A 21531-nucleotide genomic window follows, 5' to 3' on the forward strand; every position below is an offset into this window, starting at 1 on the left:
GACTCAGAGAAGGTGAGAGAGGCTTTTTAAAAAAACAAAACAAAACAGGAGCATGAAACTACAGCCCTGTTCCAGTCAGATGACCATCTGTCCTTAGTTTTATTGACAGATTTTTTTCTAATTTGCCTTTTAATTCCATGTTCCTTCAAGCTGAGATAGGCTCTTTCCCTGATATCCCTTCAGGTTTGAAGATCCTGGTAAAGTTCATAACTTGTTGCTGTGGAGGAAACTGAAGTTATATGAGGCTGCATGTGAGCAACAGGCAAGCCAGCCTGAACTCCGACATATTGCCCAGCAGATATTTCACATATTTCTGGCACCTTATGCTGGATGCAACACAGGTGAGCTCTCTCAGAATGCTGAGCATAGTGAACCAGAATCTGTCGTCCAAGCTCACTTTCTGATGAGAGAATTCACAATACTTCTTGTAAAATAAGTACACAGGGAATCTACACGGTTATGAGTGCTTTAGGAAACATGGAACCTTGATCCCAAAGACAGTATCTAGTTCTGTTTTACAATGTAAGCTTCTTGCTTTCAGGGTTGCAGAGAAAATCTCTAATCTTTGCTTCTAAATCTTCAATGTAGTTTCCAGTGGCCATAAGTACATGAATTTGGTATTTCATACAAGAGCCAGTCTGTAGCCTTTCTTCCTTCTCTCATACTTCTGCTGTATGTTGCATCCATATCCCCCACATTATAGTAACCTGTGTCAAGTAAGTCAAAGTTTTGCAAAAACAATTCCCAAAACATCATCACTCCATTTTAATATATGCACATTTGGTCACATTTGAATCACTTTGGTGCAGAATTTTAGTTTTCCACCAGTGTTCTTGTAGAATGCAGGACCCAGATCTGGGCTTCCAGAAATGCTGAAACAAAGTATTGCATTAAGGGGAGAAAAGCACAAAAATCTTTGGTATCTCAAGAGCAAGGTGGAAGGATAGTACTGTACTGAGCCTGCAGTTTCCTAGGTGGATTTTAGTTCAAAAACTTTGAACATCCCATAGCCTAAAGATGTGAGAGAAGTAGCTCATCTTCTAGAAGGGGGACTACATGAGACATCTGACACATGAAGAACATGTATCAGGAGATGCAGTAGTATCTGGGAAGGGTAGTTTAAAAAGACAGAGCTGGTGGCGGGACAAAGGCTTTGCTATATGCTGGAGCTGTGTGAAGATGCTGTGAAATGCCAGAAGGGAAACTTTAACTCATTATAACCTCTCCAGGTCCAAGCCTGGCTCTAGAAGGCAGCTCCAGCCCCATTTCCATTCCTCGTTGCCCTCTGGTTGCGGGGAGTTGAAGATGAAATTAACAAACCCTCTGAGGAACTATCTCCGGTGTCTGTGTCTTTTAAAACTACGCTTCCCAGCTAACATTGTGTCTCCCTACACAAACATGCCCTGAGGTGTCTTGTGTAGAGAGACTCATCTGTCCACCTCTTTTAAGAGAGTGGAAAGTGGTACAACCAAACTATCATTACTCATTTCTTCTGTCCTGGTATTGTCTCTGGTCAAACAGCTGTTGCAGGTTTGTGAAAATACAACAAAAGCCTGCACAGCCTACTTGATCAGAAAAAAATAATGGAACAGGGGGAAAAAATGAGAAGGCAAACCACAGACAATTATGACTTTATCTTATTATCTTCAACTCTGAAAAAAAAAGATTATGTGTTCTGTTGAAGTTACTGGTGCTGAGCTGCATTTGTTTTGGGGTGAAAAGGGAGAGAGGTCTGCCTTGCTGTAATTCCAAAATGGATTTATCAGTCATTTTCTCCAGTTTGTTGTCCTAATTCTAAATTTAAGTTACTAGATTAGTTTACTTACCCCTTCAGGACATTCAGAAAAGTGCATCAGACGCTTAGAGGCAGTTCTTTGGGAGAATTCCAACAGCCTAGCAAACTGGTGCAGCCAATCTCTTTTCCCTCCAGGGCTTAGCTCCAGTATGCCAGAATACATTCAGAATCTGGAGAGGCTCCTTTGCTTTGGCTATGGAGACCTGACAACTTCCACTTTTGAACCACTGTCTCACTATCTGCTTGGTGTTCTGGGTGGCGTGTGGTTCCAGTACCTTCGTCATGAAGTTGCAGCCTTCCTAGAGTAAGTGTTAAAATATCTTGGGTGTTCTGCCTGGATGGGACAAAAATTAAATTAAGTTCCACATATTTTCAGCTTAAAGAATCTTTCAAGACCATGCTGTCCAATACTCTACACCAAGGCAAGACCTTCCATAACCTAAACACCCCTCATGTTGCCAGGCAATGGCATAACAGGGTCTCCTGCAGGTGCCAGGCTGCACACAGGTGAAATCAACAGCAGCCTGTACATGGGCTTTCTCTGTGGTGGCCCCTATCCTGTGGAATGACCTGCCTGAGGAGGTCAGGAGAGTCCCCACTCTCCTGGCTTCCCACAAATGATGCAAAATCGAACTATCCAAAAAGGCTTTTTACTCAAATTGGTCCAGAGGAGTTAGCCGTGTTAGTCTGTAGTAGCAAAATAAAATTGGTTAGTCTTAAAGGTGCTACTGGACTCTTTTTTATTTTACTCAAATTGGAGGGCTGTATTGTAGGGATGGGGTCTCAGATGCTTCACTAATGAGTTAAGGACCGTAGACTTCATCACTATATTGTCTTACATATTATCTGATGCTTTAAAGATGTACTCCTATGTACCACCTGTGCTCCATGTTGTCTAATGTCAGTCCTTGAATTGATTATGTTTGTTTCAGTATTTTTTCTACTCTGTATTGGATTCTTGCTAATATTATGTCTTTTAAACTTGTATCTATTTACCCTATGTCACTGTTTATGGAAATGTCCTTGATACTGTATTGAAATGTACTTGATACTGATTGTACTAATCTCATACTGTGTAATACTCCTTGAGTCTCCGTGAGAAAGGAGGACTATAAATGACATAAATAAATAAACAAGGCAGTGAAGTTTCAGAGGCTGGATACAAACAGATGGTTGTTTTTAATCACTGAAGGGAGTTCTAGGAGGCCTTGGGATATTATTCTCTTCCCAAAGAGTGGGTGCCCTTGGCAAAAAGTGCTTAAATTACCAACTTATGAAAGAAATAAATTTTCATTTGATTAATTATCTTTCTTGCAGATACTGCATACCAGCATCTTACTTTGATACCCAAAGCACTGGGAGCAAAAACAGTAGAGTAAAACTGGAGACAAATGAGAGGTACTGAAAAGGGCTTAGGAAACTAGACACTGAATTATATTATGGGAGATCTGGATTCACACATAAAGTTTCCATAAAGTGGTGCTATTACCTGGTATGCAGCTTAGTTGGAAGAGCCAGCAGACGCCAACCAGGGGTCATGTTGCCACCTTTCTTGAGTAACAGCAATGATCTATAATGTTTTTTTCAATGGCACAAGTCATGTTATAAAGAGGAGGACTCTAGTGAAAATCAGGACATGTAAAACAATGTTCCTTGAAGGAGGTGGGTATAAAATTAACATGAGCACCCTTTATTAAATTTTGTGTGCGTGGGGCGCTTTCATTCCCTGTGTTCCTATGCTTCCTGCATTCACTTGATTCCTCCATTTCCACTAATACCTAGGTCTTGAGTTGCATGCCCTGGACATACATTTCCCCTAACCAGGTTTAGAACCTTCCCAGCTATTATTGAAATCAAGTTCATGCATGTGACTACTGTAAATATTGAAAAACGCACATTGCAGATTAGACACTCTAGACAGAATTTAATTTCCTCTAAAATTACCTCCAACACAGTACTTCTCAATGCTCCCCATTTTCCTTTCTGTTGTGAATGAAGTAGTGATGAGATTTTGAGCTATGTTTATGTGTAAATTGATCCAGAGGTAAATCATTACTGAGTACTCATACTGCCTACATAAGGGATGATATAAAGGCGTGGAATATGAGGCTACTGGGAGAGGAGAGTGCAGCTGCCAGACCAGGATAAAAGAGAGGAGGCCTTCAACCTTTGCCCCCTTCAAAAGGAAATATAAAATTTTGTTCGTGGCACTGAAAGTGTAACAGAAGCCATTAGCAAGGTGATTTACCATACAGCCAGGAAGAAATGGCTGTTGGAGAATTACACCTTTCTCCATCTGTTGACTACCATGGACTTACAAGTGCATAACTTCTCGTAGGATGGCACTGCATGCCAGTCCTGCTATCAGTATATATTTTACATGTGTGTCCATAGTTGTATGGTTGGCATGATTTATTCTGAAACTCGAAGTTGCATTTCATTTGTACAACACTAGGGTATGGTATTTGTTAAGTACCCTGAAAGTAATAAATATTTGTTGAACTCATGGTTAACTTTTCATTAGAAGGGAGGCCTCTTATCATAATAAGGTGAGGCTGTGATTCTTGGGTCAAATTTCAGTGCTGCAGTTATCCTTTGTGGCTTTTGCTTAACCTCTTTCAGGATAAAGAAGCAGGAGAGACTTGATGCTTGGGTTCAGAATCATGATACAAAAGGTGGAGGGTTGCACAGGAAAAGGCACAGGAAGAAGGCAGTCCTTGATCCTCAACGCATCAGCACTATGGACCAAGAAACCAAAGAAAAGTCCCCAACCCCCCAATCTCAACATGTAGGCAGTGCTGACCATGAGACCAGAGAAAGGTTACCAACTCCTGAAAGTGCCCTGGACCTTCTCAGCAACTCAATTGTGTTAAAAGTTTATAGAAAGGCAGTTCAAAAAATGCAGGATGTGGAGCTGCAAAGGATTCTGAAGCTGCTGCAGGAAGTAGAGGCTTGTCAGGATAAAACACAGAGCAAGAAGGGTCTGGGCTGTGTACTGAAACTTTTAGATACCTGGGACCAGCTAGGGGCTGTAGGAATGAGAGACTGTTTTCCGAAAGACCTGAAGATGAGGCTAAACAAAGAGGTGGCCCAGGGAGAAATAAGTGACTACAGCTGGAGTGAAATCAGAATTGCCCTGCGTTCATTCATTGCCCCTGCTTTTGAGAAGTTTTGGGAGGAGGTGAGTGAGGGGTTGAAGAAGCATGGGGTGCAACCCTCTCAAATTCCAGAGGAGCGCTGGTGTAAACTGGAGCCATTCCTACACTTGCTAGCTGCTAAAGTGGCTCTTAGGAGTTTAAGGAAGAGAAAAGCTAAGGATGGATCAGCAGCCACTGCTAAGCCTACAAGGGAAGACAAAACCTGTTTTTGGCAAGCTCTGAGACATGCTGCAGAGGGCTGGCCCACCCTGGAGGTGCTCCATTTCCTCAGACACCTCCAGGTGCACAGCTCTCCTGTGCTGGAGAGTGGCCTGCATTTTCTCCTGGAGGTGGAGAAATTCAAGAACGCCCACCATGCCTGGCCAGATTTGGATCTACTGAAAAAAAAGATCCTGGTGATACGTGACTGCTTCCTTGCTTCTCAGATTGAACCTCGACTGCAAGTATGGTTCACACTCCTTGCCCGGTAGCCCAGCATTGTAGATATTTATATATATAACATATAAATATACCATATAAATATATGCATATTTCTGTAACATTACATATTATATAACGTTACTAGACTGATATATAACTATAACTATAACACTATATAACTATATAGTTATAGACTTACTAGAGGCATTTGGTCACTGTTGTAAATAGGATGCCAGATTATGTAGACCTTTGTTCTGATCCAGCAGGAATGCCCTTAAATTCTTATGATTATACCTCTAGCAGTATACCATCAGTGGTAAGAGAACTAATATGGTAGAGGTCACATTTCTTGTTTTAACAATCTATATTCTGTGCACTTAAATTCTGGCATGACAAAACACAACGGATAACTTGCACAGGTTTTCCCAATCTGGCATGTTGTAGTTCCCAGGGTTTGTCCACACTTTCAAGCTATGGAGCTATGAAGACTGATTCGCCTCCACCGTACACATTCCGCCACCACTGGAGTTATCACACCATCCTGTACACATCAGAATTCACAAACAAATTGTGCTTAGTCTTGTGAAAGAAGTCAGTTTCAGACCCAAATTGTTGCTTTTATAAAACTGGAAGAGACAGAGGGAGGGAGGAGTCAGAAGCTCTGTGCTAGCATTTTTCCAGGCAAACTGGAAGACAAATACTACCCGTAATAAACTAGTTGTCTGTATTCCTAGCAGAACAGCAAGTCCAAAATAATAAAATGCAATTATCAGCTTCGTGCATAATAGAATTCATTTTGGCTCCTGCCTTGTTTCATCTGGGGAATGCCCTGTCTGAGCACAGCTGCTATATCTTAGTACTTGGGCTAGAAAACCAGATTACACCCAACTAGAGGCCAAAGTAGCATGAAAATAAAACTGTGAATCAGAGAACACACTTGACCTCCAATTAATGCTTCAGTTTTATGGTGCTAATAGAGAGCAAGTGGGGAAGGCGAACAGTAATTCTTGAGGTTAGCATGACATACTCCCCAGTCCAGGATGTTGACTGAATGTAACTTGCCTTCTAGGTTGCCGTGGATGCTCAGAGGCTGGGGAGAGCAATCCAGGCAGCTGAGAAGGCCCTCCAGAAGGAGATTCCTGTACCCCCACCAAGCTTGTTTGACGAGCTGAAAAATTCAGTCTTCAACATCTTGTTGCCCTACTGGGCTGCCTTCCAAAAGTATTGGCTCAAGCGCTCCCCGGCAAGTGCACAGAAAGCTCCAGGTGAGTTTATTGCCTCTCCCAAATCCAAGGAAGCAAAGTGACAAAGGAACATGCAGAGATTATGTGTGCACGTATTAACATACACATTCCTTGTAGTAATAGCTACATGTGCAGTTCTGTTAACTGTATGGGCAATTTGCTAGCACACATATTTAAAACTCCTTGGGTCTTAGGTTAAGTGTTGCTTGTATTTTGAATTTGTCTTAAAGTATAAGTACATGTAACTGAACCAAACAACTCCTTTTTCAGCAAAAGCCGTGGAGATGGTGATGGTGGGGTGTGTGTGTGTGAGAGAGAGAGGGGGAAAGGAATGGTTAGGCACTTACTCCCCACTTTGCTTCCCAGTCTCTGTGTGTGTCCTGCACCCCTGGGAATAAACTTTCCCAACGTTATAAAAGACTGCCGGGGTAAGGGGACAAAGGAAAGATCTGTATCCATCAGCAACTTCCACTGGCAGATCATTGGATCTAATCCAATTACATTTTTCATCCATTTTTTGAAGTATGTTCAAAAGTATGTTCAGGATCAGTTCTACAAACCAAATGGTGCATGATGCTGTCAAAAGCTGGAATTTTGAGAAGTAAACAAGGTGTGTGTGGGGGGGGGAGCAGCAAGTAGGAGAAGAATTGCAAGCTGTCGGGGGATCTAAAAGCTTGTCCAGCCTCACTTTAGTTTCTGAACTTTCCAGTACTTAGATACATTTAAGCCCATAGAGTCCTAACCAAAGCTTGCTCTCTTGACTTTCCAAAGGGACAACAGCAGGAAGGAAAAAAAAATACTGTTTCTGCATGGTTGTGCAAGGTTTTACATAGGGGAAGTGTACACTTAGGGTGTCAGATACATTACTACATGTGGAAGAGCTTGTTCAGTGTTCTTGCATGTGGTAGTGACGTGTTTTGAGTGTGGATGCCCGTTTCCTTATTTGAAAGAGGGTCGCTGCCATTAGCCTGCTCACAGTCCTGTTGACTTCTCTTTTTTTACTGCTTACTTAAAGACCCTGCAATTCTTTCTACTGCTTCTCACTGCGTTCCTTCTTCCAAACATTAGTTCAAGTTACACAGGAATAATTAGAAGGGGGCTTTGAATCCATGTTATACCTTTAATTAGGGCCAAGCAAAGTGACACAAAACATTGTGCAAACTTTTAAGCTTTTCAGAACTATTCATCAGGCTAGATGTTATAAAATTTAAAAAATGGAGATTTCCCAGGTCAAGATCTTAAGACCCTGTCTAGTCAACCTTTGAAGTTTCTTTGAGCCATATTTCTTCTCTTTTACAGTCCTCTTATTCTGCTTTCTGGTGGAAAAAAGGAGTCCTTTCTGTCTTGCCTGTGCTCTGCAATGGTTTGGAGGCACACCATTCAATTCTAGATGTAGAGGTAGTAGTTGGCATTTCTTATAAATGAGGCTCTTGGCTTAACAGGGACATGTTATGCAGAGATGAGCAATATTTGTAAAACAAAATCAGTTATCATCAACTGCTGCTTCAGGAGCCAGACTTGGATCCTTAGGGGTTTGTGATAGAGGGGATGTGAAATGCCCTGTTTTTGGCCTTGTTGTGGCTCGGACCACCACTTATCTCTTGTGGTTCAAGGGCTTGTTTTGCCTAGACCCACAGGAATGAATAACTTGTGTAAAAAGATGACTTTTCTGGGCTGGCCAAGAGCTCCAGGCTAGGCCTTGAACACATATGAACACATGAAGCTGTCTTATACTGAACTAGACCATCAGTCCATCAAGGTCAGTATTGTCTACTCAGATTGGCAGCAGCTGTCCAGGATCTTTCACATCACCAACTACTTGATCTTTTAACTGGGTGGGATGCCAAGGATTGAACATGGGATCTTCTGTATGCCAAGCATGACTGAGCCATGACCCTTCCCCGAGACCTTACCAAAGGTTGTACAAAAAAAGGCCATTAGCAATAGTTGGGCTAGGCCTGGAGCAGGGCTTGATAATCAAATGATCCTCCAAGGCTTCAGTGTAGGGCCAGACTGTATGCTGTGATCCATTTTCCAATGTTTTAAATGTATGAAATGCAGTTATGGTGGGCTTCTAATCGAAAGAAAAGCCATTTCTTTTCATGGCACTTTCCCACTCTAAACTGACTAGCCCAACATGCTTTCCTCCATGGGACCCCTGCATTTTTTTTATCACAAAGCTGTTGTGTGGCAACTGTATTTTGTTCAGGAAAAATTGATAGAGGACTGTGGTCTTGGCATAGCACATAACCCTCTGAGGTACCAATTTTCTAGTCAGGGTCCTGTATCAGCTGTGCAGCATTTTAACTAAAATAACATTAAAGATCAGCCACAAAGGATAGGGCAACACATCAAATGCCAACGTTTATGCATAAGTGTAAAGTGGATGTAAGCTGCAAGCCCCAGGCCATTGGTCCAACTAGCCAGTGCCATCTGAGGGTTTCCCAAGCATATAAGCTGAGGTCCTTATTACCAAAGAAGCCACCAATTTAACTTGGGATCATGTGCATTATCAGTCATGTGGTGCTTATCATGGAAATAAGGCCCCTTCCACACCACCGTCTGCCGAAGGTCAGAAACAGCCTGGCTAAATCAAACCTTCACTCTCTCTCTCTGTAGTGCTGAGAAATCAGCGGTTCCTCCAGAAGAGAGGGGCCATCTTTGAAAGCCCGCAGCAACTACCACAGTCTCTCCTGCTCCCCCCCCTGCAGCCTCCTACGGATGTCCAGAGGGCTCAGGATGGTTTTACCTACACCTTCTCCATTAGTAGAGGCCTCATTCTGCAGGTCAGTATGAAGCAGCACATATTTCATGTTCACTTAGTAGTTCAGTCTGCCCTGAGGGGGAGCAGTTAAAGTATAAACCAGTCCCATCCAGAGCTTTGCCTTTTCCCCACTGAGTGATACCAGGCCAATGTTCCTGGGGGCAGCTCCCACACTACTGCTTGCAAGGGAAGACATCTACTTCAGTGACCACTTAATCCTCACCAGAAGCAACTGTCAAGGAGTTGACATAGCCGAATATTAGGAGAACAGCTCTTGCATGGGGGAAGAGGCTCAAAACAGTAATTAAAGAAGGGACTGGAAAGAACATATAGGACAAGAAGATGTAAAATGATGAATAGAACCAATAGTGATTTTGTAGCTGCTTGAAAGACACACATATACTACTGAAATGTGACACCAGCCACAAGTGCCCCCTGTGGCTGTTGTTTTTTACAGGTATGCTTAATGCATGTACTATGTTAACATGGCAGAGGTCAATGGCTTGAGTAGTTATTCTACTGGCTTGCTAAGTGCAATTAAACAAGAGGACAGCCATGTCAAACATCTAAACATGATAGCAACCATGTTAGACACTAAAACGAGTAAGTGCTTTGCTTGTGGCCATTAGGGGTGTACAATTCAGGTTCAGGAATCAGCAAAATAGCTAGATTTATGCTGATCCAGCATAATCTGGCTATGCTGATTCCCCAAGGATGAACCTTGAATCCAATCCAGGCAGCTGGACTCTGCTGGGCTGAATTATCCAGTTGTAGGCAGCTCATGCAAACAAGCTGCAGCAAACCTAAGCAGTTTGGAACAATAGGGCAGTAGTGGTGAGAGGGCAGCGGCATAAATGGAGCCAGGCTCAATGCTGCTGCAGGAGAGTGGCACAAGGCTGGCAGGGCGGGGGAGGAGGCAGCAGGCAGTTTTGAACTCCGCGGCTCAACAAGCCTTCCCCATTCTTGGGACTCTCCAGTTCAACATTGGTTCCCTGCTGCAGTTTGCTTCTGTTGGGCTTTGTTGGCTAAGCTTGCAAGGAAGTAATGTTGAATCAGAGAATCCCAAGGAAGGGGGCCAGGCAAGCCAGAGAATTTTAAAATCTTGGGAACGTTTCCCCATAGGTAACAAAGTAGAGTGGCATGGGTCAGCTTGTTCAGAGGCCCATAGACTTGGACCTCAGGGTACAATCCTCCTGAAATTTGGGGCGTCTTTAGAGGACAGTCAGGAGTAGGTTCCCTGCAAATTTGGTGGAGTTTGCTTTACAAATGCACCTCCTAGCCCCCCGGACATTTTCTCTATAGGGAATGATGGCCGTTGAAACTGGTATTCTCTAACACAGATCAGAGAATCTGATCCATATTTCAGAGTTATTGGATTTTTTTGGTATCCCTGAAACCTGGATCACCTGGATTTTTTTGGGTGCATATCCCTAATGGTCACTATCATGTTTAAGACAGACATTGGAACACATCATTAGATGTAAGTTGTTGATAATGTAAACATCATCAAAAATGATGCTAGCTTTCTGTAGCATGATTTAAGACCAGATGTAATTTTGCTATAGTGAAGTGACTATTTTAGTATGAATTAAAACTAGCAAAAAGTTACTGCACTACATCAAAGTAGTCATATCCAGACAGTGTTTTGTAGTTCTGCAGGGATTACAATGACCAGTAAGCAATCCAAGGTGCTCAGCAAGCAGTTATCATTGCAATACCACAGAATTTTGGGTGGTGGAAATAATTATAGGAAGGATAACTACTTTTCAGATCTTGATACATTAGGGCATGCACATTCCCCTGAAGTTCTTTGTGAATACTTGCTACATTCAAATATAACTGGGCTGGAAAAAGATAGCATGCTAATACAGTAATCCCTCTTCTTTCTAGGACATTATCAAAGAAGGCAGGAGCCATAGCAAAACTAGTTCTGTGTTTGGAAACAGGAACAGGTCAACAGGGTTTCATTTTTCCTCACTTTCCAATGTGCCAGCATTGATCTGAGGCACGAAAAAAGAAGGTATTACACAGACCCCAAGGCTTTGCTTTAACACTAAATGTTAGCCTGAAGCAGCCTGTGGAGTGTTTTACAATCATGCTTTGAGAAAGAGCTGGTTTGATTTAGCAGAGGAGCATACAAGAATAAACTGAATAGCCAAGAGGTGGCTCAACAGACAGTACACACATCCCTACCAGCTGGCCAGGGTCATTCTGCAAAGCATTTACATGACTGAAATTGCTGAAGATCTTTTGGGTTGTCTCTCCAGTGCTATCACTATTGGCCAATGCAGGGTCACTGTCTAAATGCTTAGGGAATTATAATTTGTTTCGGCCATCCAGGAGACTAGTGCTAGCTTTTGCCCCCACTGCCAATGTCACAGGGGTGGTTGTGGAAAGCACAGAACTGCAAAAGAACAGCTTGTTCTCCCTAAAGGGAAAGGTCATTAGCTCCTCCTGAGGATTTCCGGCCCCAACATATTAAAATCACTTAACAGTAGCCAGCCCTTTTGTCCTTAGGAAAGTCATTTGTTGAACAGCTAGAAGCTGTCAGCAAACCACAGCAATAAAATGTTAGAGGTTAATTCTGCAGATGTGCTTTATGAGTCAACATGGCATTTCCAGCCTGAGCTTGGAAAGCCTGCAGATAGGCAGACACACATTTGCTAATTACAAATTGCTCTGTGTCTTATAAAATGCCCCTCCTCCTAGTTGGCCCTATGTGGCCTTCGGCAGGCCAGAACAGGGCTGCTAGGTATTCATGGGCTTCTCACTGGCCCACAAAACGTGGGGGCAGGGGAAAGGGAGAGAGACTGACAGCAGAATCCTAAACAGAGTTACTCCAGTCTAAGCCCACTGAAATGAATGGGCTTAGACTGGTGTAATTCTGTTTAGGATTTCACTGTTAATCATGTAGATTTTGCCGCAGAAGGGTGTCCTTGGCAAAACATTTACTGGCTTGTGGCAGCAGTAAGCAGGAACTGTATATGGTACAAATGGACCCAAACCAAGAGTTTGTCAGATGCTCACAAATGGGGGTGGGGGAGAGCTAATTCTAATTACCATATACTCTTACCACCTTTTAAAAAAATCTTGCCCACTTTCTGCATTTTTCTAAAAGGAAAATTCATAAACTCTTTTGGGGATTTGATTCTATTTATGCCTGTAGCATCCAGCAGCATGAAAACAGGATATATACATAGAAACTTTTTTAACATTTAGGTTATAAGCCCTCTAGAAGTGCAGTTATATCTATTTTATGTAGTTACTGCACACTACAGGAGCAAAGGGAATGTTAAGCAGTAGGCTTCATTCCAGTTATGCAAGGCTGTGTTACTGCTAATCAGTCCTGCATCCGATGGTTGCTGGGGCAAGAACTATAGGCAATGTTATCTGCACTTGATAGCAGATCCCTTTTTGTATCACATAAAATATCCTATGGCAGTGACTGGCTGCTGGCTTGTGAATGCAGCGGTGATAAACATTAAGAGGGCTAGAAGTCTATCATGCGTGAAGAGGTCAGGAGAGCCGCTACTCTCTTGGTTTTCTAAAAACTTGGTAAAACTGAATTATTCAGAAGGGCTTTTTCACTCAGATAAGGCTGTGATGTAAGAAATGGATCACAGAGAATCTTTGGTAAAGGGTCAGGGACTGTAAACTATACTACTGGGTACCATCTGTTAATGTAGCTATGCTCCTGCTGCATAGTTTCTGCATTGTTTAATAAATCAGGTCAAATCACTTATGTTTTGTTGCAGCAATGTTTCATCTTTGTATCTGAAATTATGCTTGTTTTTAAATTTCTGCTATCCATAGCCTATTGTATTGTTTACTGACTGTCCCAGCCGTTGATCATATTTATTTACGCTGTGTAATTTGCCTTGAGTTTCCGTGAGAAAGGCAGACTATAATAAATAAATAAATAAATAAATAAATAAATAAATAAATAAATAAATAAATAAAAGGCAACTCAGGATTTTAGAGAAGTGATAAAAGAATTCAGGGTCTGAAAGCTAATTTGCACCAGTAAACAACAAACATATGCAAACATCCCTGTAGGAAAAGTGAGTTGTATGGACTAGACTTTTAACTCCTGTTCCCAAGATTTGTGCTGTTAATGCAGGGCTGAAAGCTCAATTAAAATATTTCAAAAGAAGTATGGTATAAATACAGAAATCCTACATACATATACTTCAGAGTCAAGTCCGTGCAACTAATTGAGATTTCGTTCTCAATAAACATAGGCTTAGGTTACCTGAGAACAGGTTTTCAGGGACAGCTCTCATACCCCACTCCATTGAATAAGAAAAATAATCCCACAGACAGAGCTAAATGTTCATCTTTCAACAGTTCTTTATTATCAGCATGGTAGTGCTCCACAATTCCCCCCCTCTCCAACCATGGTGTCTTCAACCATGCAGAGTGAGAGAGTCGTCATATCAGCGTTCATGACCTTCTTCCATACTTCTAGGACAAAACACACTTGTTCTTCCCCCAGTATAATCCTCCCATGTGCAAATCAAGAGGGGAAGCAATTTCTATGTAGACACGTGGGTCACCCCAGTATAGATCAGGCTGACACCGAGACATTCCAGCAGAAAACAGCAGCCGAGAATAAATTCATGGTGCCACCACCACCACCAGTGGGAGCAGCTGAGCAATTATCTGCTTCTCTCCTTTGAGTCTCAGTCAGTGAAAGGGTTGTCCTGCAGCAGTGTCCTTGCACATGTTTGACCACGCAGTCAGCCATCAGAGTTTATTCTCTGCATATTCCAGAGCTGCAGTCAGAACTGACTGCAAGTTATTGGTGCTCCCAGAGCCTTTGGCTACAACTCTGGAACCTCCTGCCTTGCCTCCCATTAGAGTACAGACAGCCACGGCCCAGTCAGCAGCAGAAAACACCGGCACCAAACTCTGGTGAGAGAGAAGAAAATACAGAAGTTAAGTGAACGTCAGGCTTCAAAGAACAGGCCAGCAGAGCAATTATTGGCACCCTGGCTTCAGTCCTTCATATTCTCTTATAAGAAATTAGACAAATTCCTGGAGGATAAGTCCATCGATGGATATCAGCTGCACTGACTAGTCCACGTTCAAAGGCAGTAACCATGCGACTAACAGTCTTGAGGGGCAACAACAGAGGAAGGCTTTCATCTCCATTCCCTGGCTTTATAGGTCTTTTGGGGATGTCCAACTGGCCACTGTAGGAAACAAGACAGTCGACTACATTGAGTATTGGTCTGATACAGCGTAGCTGCCATTATGTTCCTGTACCTTGCAGCTTTTGTTCCTCAAGCTCCTGTTTTGTTTGCACCATCACAGATGCAAAGCCTTATAGCCATGAATTGAATAAGTTATATACACATACAGATTCAGTATTTGGGCAAAGAACCTATATTTTTATCCTGAAATACAAGATTTCTAAAACTAAGCATATTTTGATCCTCATGATTGCAATGATGCATGTATATTATAAAAACTTAAAAGAAAAGGCAGACAGTTGCACAGCATGGGGCTTAGGTGTTCTGCACAGAACTCTGTCTTTTACCATGGCTGCCCTCTCCTTCTGTGGTCATCTAATTCCAGCCTCTACACTCCCTGCTGCAGTTTCCATCACTTTTCTAAGAACCTTGATGCAAAATAACTTCATTGGGGGTCTTTTGGTTCAGTGTTACACACAACTGACTAAGGCCCAGTTCTGGGTTTACAAAGATCTGGGGTAAGTCACAGTTCTAGATCTTGCCCAGTAAATGCCATTAAGAAATTGATGGGGTTTTTTGAGGTCTGATGGCTCATAACACCACTTTTTTGGGAGTATACTATAAAATATCAATGGAAAGATAATTTAATCAAGAATGTAATGCAATAACTTTTATGAAGGAAAATTTTTAGAACAGTAGTTATAAAGAAGAAAATTGAAACACAGAAAAAATGAGTTATGCAACATTTCTCACCACGTCAGTTAATACTTAGTTGGGTAACCTTTTGCTTTAATTACTGCCTTAAAACGCCTTCTCATGGAGTGAACCAAGTTTTTTTAGTTCTGCAGCTGTTATAATGTGAAACCACGATTGAGTTATTGCTTCCATTAATTGCGGTTTGTTGTTGGGTTGCTTCTCACTAACCAGTTTCTTTAGTTGGCTCCATAGATTTTCGATGGGGTTAAGGTCTGGGCTATTCCCAGGCCATTCCAACAGTGGAATATGATTATCTTGAAACCACTTTTTGCACACAGCAGCAACATGACACGGAGCTGAATCTTGTTGAAATATAAATGCTTCATTATCTTGGGAAAGATCACGTGTGGAAGGCTTCAGTTCGGGCTCAAGTATTTCATTTATGTATTTTGGGGCATTTATATCGCCATTTATCACACAAATTCTGCCCACACCTTTTGATGTCATACAACCCCATATCATAACACTAACTGGGTGTTTCACGGTAGGTGTAATGCAATCAGGATGCAAATCTTCTCCAATTCTTCTTCTCACGTATTTTATGCCATGACTACCAAACAGGGAGATTTTGGTCTCATCACTCCAAATAACACTGTCCCATTGTTCTGCTGTCCAGTTAACATGGGTTTTAGCCCAGTTTAATCTTTTCAACCTTTGTTTGAGAGCTAACAATGTTTTTTTCTGTGGAATTCTAGCATTAAGACCAAATTCCTCCAGTCTGCGCTGAACAGTCCTTGCACTCAACTTCACATTGAATTGCGCCATTTCGTTCTGTATGATTTTCTTCTGTCACCTAGGCTTAGTCTCTCAGTCTCTTCTATCATCCCTTGCTTGTGTGCACCTTTTCCTGCCTTTACCAGTCTGGTTTTGTAGTGACTGAGTTGCCTTATACCTCTTCAAAAATTTAGAAATGCCACCTTTGGTTAAGTTTCCACCAATTTTTCTTCTAATTTCTTCATAACTGTAGCCTTGTTCACTTAATAGTACTATTTTACATCGCTTTCTGGGTGACCAGTCAACTCTTTGTGCCATTTCTTTAATTGTATTACGTTGAATGGCTACATTCAAATGAAGGAAAGCTACTTCATTTCAACCTAAGCAAGTTGTGCTTCCTTTTCCTGGTTATTTGGCTATAACATTTGATAGAATACAGATAAATGAACAACCTTTGTTGCATTACATTCTTGATTAAATTATCTTTCCATTGATATATAATTTTATGGTATTACTTCAAACAAAAGTGGTGTTATAAGCCATCAAACCTCAAAAATGCACTTTTTCCAAAAGCTTTCCATAATTTTGGCCACCAGTGTATGTCATCACTTTTAGCCACTGAATGAAGAGTCAGTACCAAAGACCAAAAAGTTGTGTTCTCAAATGGGCTAAATGAATCTTCTCTTCATGCTCCACTTTCCTGCCTTCTGTTATTCACAGAAAAAAGTGAGCTATGTTAGCCCTTAGGAAATGAAGAGCAGGCAGAATTCAGCTTACCTTAGGTACCTGGCAAGCACAGAAAACCTGGCCAGAAGTTTGTGGGCTTAGCAACATGACAGAGGCTTCTGGTACTTTGTCACACATCTGGTTGACCACTTTCATCAGGATCTAGAGAAGAGCATGGAGAGGATGAGATATGTTTACAGCACTAGAACTCAGCCCTCAAAATCCTGCAAAACAATTTGTATTATGAAATTTAAGCATCTGAGTGACTTGGCTGACCTTTTAAAATTTATCTCGGTGTGCTGAGGCTTCTGTGATGTACTAAAAGTAGGGTGGTATCAGTTATATTCATAGGTAGCAAAAAGGAAGATTACAGGATGTTGAGTACTAGGGCAAGCAGCATGATGGGAAAGGAAAACCTTCCTTGGCAAAGGGATCAGAGCCAGTCAGCCCACCTCCAGAGAATGTTGCACTTGCTTAGATTTGTGTGTTCTCTACTTCAACCTTCCAACATCCTTACCTTCTCAACAACTGAGAGAGCTCAGGTCAACTCACTATATGCTCCTATGGGATGGTCAAAGCTGCTCATCACAGAATCCAGTCTAGCTCTTTTATAATAGGAATGCACACCTGGTAAAAACTTACCGAGGGCGACTCAACAGGGATGGCATCAATTATGACGGGTTCGTTGGAATGCTTGACCAGCAGGTCATGCACCTTCTCCACAGCCTGCAGGATCAGAAGATACACTGTGCATTTTTGAATGTGGTGAAAGTACCACTGGGTCAGGAATGATGTTTACAGAAGATCATACCCACATTGTCACTTCACATCATTTGAATGCCCACAGGATCCACATTAGGTAGCTGTTTCAACAAGGTATTCCTGGGTATCCCTGCCTTCTGAGATTAGGACTCCTTTGTCATGGGGCCCTGGCACTGGAATCCCCTGCTGCTATCACTGTTAGGATTTAGATACCAAACTAAGTCTGTCCTTTTATCCAAGCCTGAGACAGCAATTAATGTCTGTGGGTTAATTTCAAAGCTGTTTTTTCCTCTGCTGATGGTTTTAAACTGTAATTTTGATGATCGTGTGCTGTCATCATTTTCATTGATTTGTTTTAATATGTTTGTAGGTCGTAATTTTTGTTACTGAAAGCTGCCTTGCGTACTTTCTAGTATGGAAAGGTACTACAGAAGTGCCTTAAATAGCCAGAGCCATAAACAGCCAGTGTGGTGTTAGGGGCTAGAATGACGGACCTGGTAGACAGGTTCGACTCTCCACTCTGCCACAGAATCTTGCTAGGTAACCTTGGGTCTCTCAGCCTAACCTACCTCACAGGGTTGTTGTGAAGATAAAATGGAGGAGGAGAGAATGATGTATGCTGCTTTGGGTCCCCACTGGGGAGAAAAGGTGTAGTATATAAATTTTATTTAAGTCATGTAAATAAACAAAGTGAATAAATTAGTAAATAGCTGAACATTTATCCAACTCTATTCAAACTGCTTGGAAATATATCTAGGGAAAGCAAGCATAGGAGAATTTTAATGAATCTGCAATGAATCCAAATGAGATCATGATTAAACTTGGGTATTTGCTTATCGCTATATGCACATTTTACTGCTCATTAAAAAGAACAACTTTCTAATCTTCATGGCTGTGGGTTGAGAAACATGAAGGTGGTGACTGCAAAAAATTCTAGTGCTCAGAACATGCCACATCTAACTATCCCACTCTAATGTTCATTTTATACTAAATCTCTTTTCCTTTTGCACAGCCTGTGATACACACAGGCTAATGTGGTAGTTAAGTTGGTAATTTTTAAAAAACTTCTCCCAAAAGACTTAAGAAAAGCCCCAACTCTTTGAATCCTGACCTAAATTAACTCAAGTTGGTTCCATTCATCCAAGGAGGCTCTAGACATATTATCTGAATAGCAGTCCCAGGCATGTAGCAAACTACTTTTGAAACTGAAGGGAGTTGCAAATGCAGTCTGTGATGTGCTGGAGATGTGCTGTTCAAAGGAAGAGGGGAGCCAAAAATCCTAGTGGAGTAGCACAAAGCTCTTGGGTGCCCGAAAAACAGTACTTTGGTTCCTGATTTTCCTATTAACAAGGCTTCTGTAATAAGAGATAGGAATAAATAATCAAAATAGGATGGCTAGAAATATTTCACAGACCATCAGATCTAGCAGCAACTGTCAGGGTTTTGCATATATCACAACAGACTATGGAGGAACTGTGCGGAAGTTCCACCATTTTGTTTTTCATGATATTCCCATTCAGTAAACACTCGTCACTGTTATTAAAATCAGCATCTTTTTGACTTAGAGCATTTCAGCTGCTTTTGAATCATTAACAGAAATCCCAGCTCAGAACTCTTCAGTCACAGGATGAAAAAACCTCCAGTTCTTTATTTAGAGCATGAGTTCATGCAATTGATTTCCACTGCTCTTCTGCACAGAAAAACCACCTTTCATAAGAAAATTCATGCTTTCTGTATATGGTTGCTTGTCATGCTATTGCCATGTCTGCAGTGAACGGGATACTGGATCCTTACCAGTCTGGTTTCCTGTTTTCTAATGGCAGAATTGGCTGCTCGCTGCAGAGTTTTGAGAGTGGCCTGAAGTTCCCTTTTTAGCCCCTGGGGCATTGCAGTATGATCCACCGTCTGGAAAACAAAACCAACTACCTGAGTGCATTTCGCCCTGGGGACTTGATACTGGTTTAACATTTTACTAGATAACTGCATAGATAGGAGAATGGAAACAAAAGGCTAGGGGCGCTTCTAGTGAAGGAAGATTGTAATTCCTCTAATCAGAGGATTGGAGCCCTTCCTCATCTTTGTGAGTAAAATTTTCCTTGAGCAGGGTGATAACCGTACAGCTGTGTTGGTCCAAAAGTAAAATCCAAAAAGCCAAGAACACAATCCATGTCATGCCTTTATTAGAAGCAACTCAATGACCCCTAAGTGTGCAAGCTTTTAATAACGACAACAACAACAACAACAATCAATTTATATACCACCCTTTAGGACAACTTAATGCCCACTCAGAGCAGTTTACAAGTATATCATTATTGTTGGTTGTTGTGGGTTTTCCGGGCTGTATTGCCGTGGTCTTGGCATTGTAGTTCCTGACGTTTTGCCAGCAGCTGTGGCTGGCATCTTCAGAGGTGTAGCACCTCTGAAGATGCCAGCCACAGCTGCTGGCGAAACGTCAGGAACTACAATGCCAAGACCACGGCAATACAGCCCGGAAAACCCACAACAACCATCATTCTCCGGCCGTGAAAGCCTTCGACAATATATCATTATTATCCCCACAACAAAACACCCTGTGAGGTGGGTGGGGAGAGCTCCAGAGAGCCGTGACTAGCCCAAGGTCACCCAGCTGGCTTCAAGTGGAGGAGTGGGGAATCAAACCTGGTTCTCCAGATTAGAGTCCTGCGCTCTTAACCACTACACCAAACTGGCTCTCCAGTAACCCTGTAATGGTGCCACCTTCACCTACCAGACCTCACCTGTACTGCAGCCATGCTCTTGTTGGCTACCCATTTGGCTGCACCAAGGGAGAATAGGAAGAGTGACAGAGAAAGTTGGTGAGAGTAAGAGAGTAGAGGAGAAAAAAAGCCCATTAAGGATGCATGTAATCTGACCAGCTAGCCAGCCAGTGGAGCAGAGCCCAGCTTTTAGTGCGCATTGAGCAGCCTAACCTGAGCATTATGGATTAAAATGATCAGTGGCCAGACAGCCAAAGGAGACAATCTGCTCTCTTATACCAGGCAGCAGTGGAAATGCTGCCCACTGATAGTTTAACCAAGTGTCTCCATGGTGCGTGCGTGTGTGTTCATTTCATTCAAAAGGGATAAAAGAATATAAACTTTCTGGGGCAACTAAAATGGGACAGAGAACATGGTCATGCATCAAACAGCGTGTCCCTTTCTTGGGTCCCTTTGGAGAGAAGGCAGGCAGTACTCACTTCAGTCAGACGTCCCACCTCCCTGGAGAGTCTCTGCATTCCATCTAGAGAGGCCCCTCCCTGTTTCACGCGCATGGTCAGGGAGTCTACTTCCTTTGCTAAAAACTGGCCAGCTTCCCGGGCCTAAAAGAGTAATAAAGAGCCAAAGACTTTCAGGAGAAAGGATCTACAAAGGGAGCAGATACACATAGTGCAAAAAAGTTATTCATGACTCAGGGAGTTAAACCTTTAGGATATAAAGCATTCATCTTTGTGGTTTCTATGCAGTCCCACATGGGACTGCGCATGCGCAGGGCCATGTCTGCCTGCACAGAAGACCAATCGATGAACAACAGTTATGATGAACAACAGTTACAGGTTAAGTGCAACCTTTTTTTCTCAGATGCAAAATACTTAACAGTGGTTATTTTAGGGGGCAGAGTCTCACATCATACTATTCCTGGATTGAGTTTGTTTTTTAAACAAAGATGATTAGAAAGTTGAAGAAAAAATGTTGATAAAACATGCAAGGTAAGAAGCCAGGGACAGAGCCTGTCAGAGAATACTCTGCATCACATTGAAATTAGTTGATTCAATCAATCAAAAACTAAATGCCACAACATTCCAGTGCAACCTTGGGAATTCTTGCTAGACCTCAGTGTTCCTCATGGAATCCTGTGCTTGCATTTGGGGAGAGGTAAAGAACCCTGGAGGAAAATCATTGTGGGAAAAGAAGTCCCCCCACTCCGCTTTTCTTTACTAGCTCATTTGGGCTGTAGTCAGGCAGTCCAAGTGATGTGCCCT

General features: G+C 42.2%; 2 protein-coding genes across 4 annotated transcripts in view; one reads left to right on the plus strand and one right to left on the minus strand.

Moving 5' to 3' along the window:
• LOC129328693 (uncharacterized) overlaps positions 1 to 21531 on the plus strand; it is a 64428-nt gene that overhangs the window by 32205 nt on the left and 10692 nt on the right. The window contains exons 13-19 of the mRNA XM_054977924.1: positions 184 to 341; positions 1931 to 2099; positions 3113 to 3193; positions 4418 to 5396; positions 6443 to 6638; positions 9237 to 9403; positions 11272 to 11401. Of these exons, the coding sequence (XP_054833899.1) occupies positions 184 to 341; positions 1931 to 2099; positions 3113 to 3193; positions 4418 to 5396; positions 6443 to 6638; positions 9237 to 9403; positions 11272 to 11385 (1864 nt within the window). The 3' untranslated portion in view covers positions 11386 to 11401. The remainder of the gene's footprint in view (positions 1 to 183; positions 342 to 1930; positions 2100 to 3112; positions 3194 to 4417; positions 5397 to 6442; positions 6639 to 9236; positions 9404 to 11271; positions 11402 to 21531) is intronic.
• AARS2 (alanyl-tRNA synthetase 2, mitochondrial) overlaps positions 13714 to 21531 on the minus strand; it is a 35072-nt gene continuing 27254 nt past the window's right edge. The window contains exons 18-22 of one of the 3 annotated variants that reach the window (XM_054977950.1): positions 20749 to 20871; positions 19329 to 19439; positions 17415 to 17498; positions 16824 to 16934; positions 13714 to 14292 (exon numbers count right to left, since the gene is read on the minus strand). In XM_054977950.1, coding sequence (XP_054833925.1) covers positions 14128 to 14292; positions 16824 to 16934; positions 17415 to 17498; positions 19329 to 19439; positions 20749 to 20871 — 594 coding nt within the window. In that variant the 3' untranslated portion in view covers positions 13714 to 14127. Of the gene's footprint in view, positions 14293 to 16823; positions 16935 to 17414; positions 18890 to 19328; positions 19440 to 20748; positions 20872 to 21531 lie in introns of those variants that run through there. The other 2 variants (XM_054977938.1, XR_008596888.1) reach the window with 2 other exon arrangements.

This window comes from Eublepharis macularius, chromosome 1, assembly GCF_028583425.1.
Source record: "Eublepharis macularius isolate TG4126 chromosome 1, MPM_Emac_v1.0, whole genome shotgun sequence".
Classification (NCBI taxonomy): domain Eukaryota; kingdom Metazoa; phylum Chordata; class Lepidosauria; order Squamata; family Eublepharidae; genus Eublepharis; species Eublepharis macularius.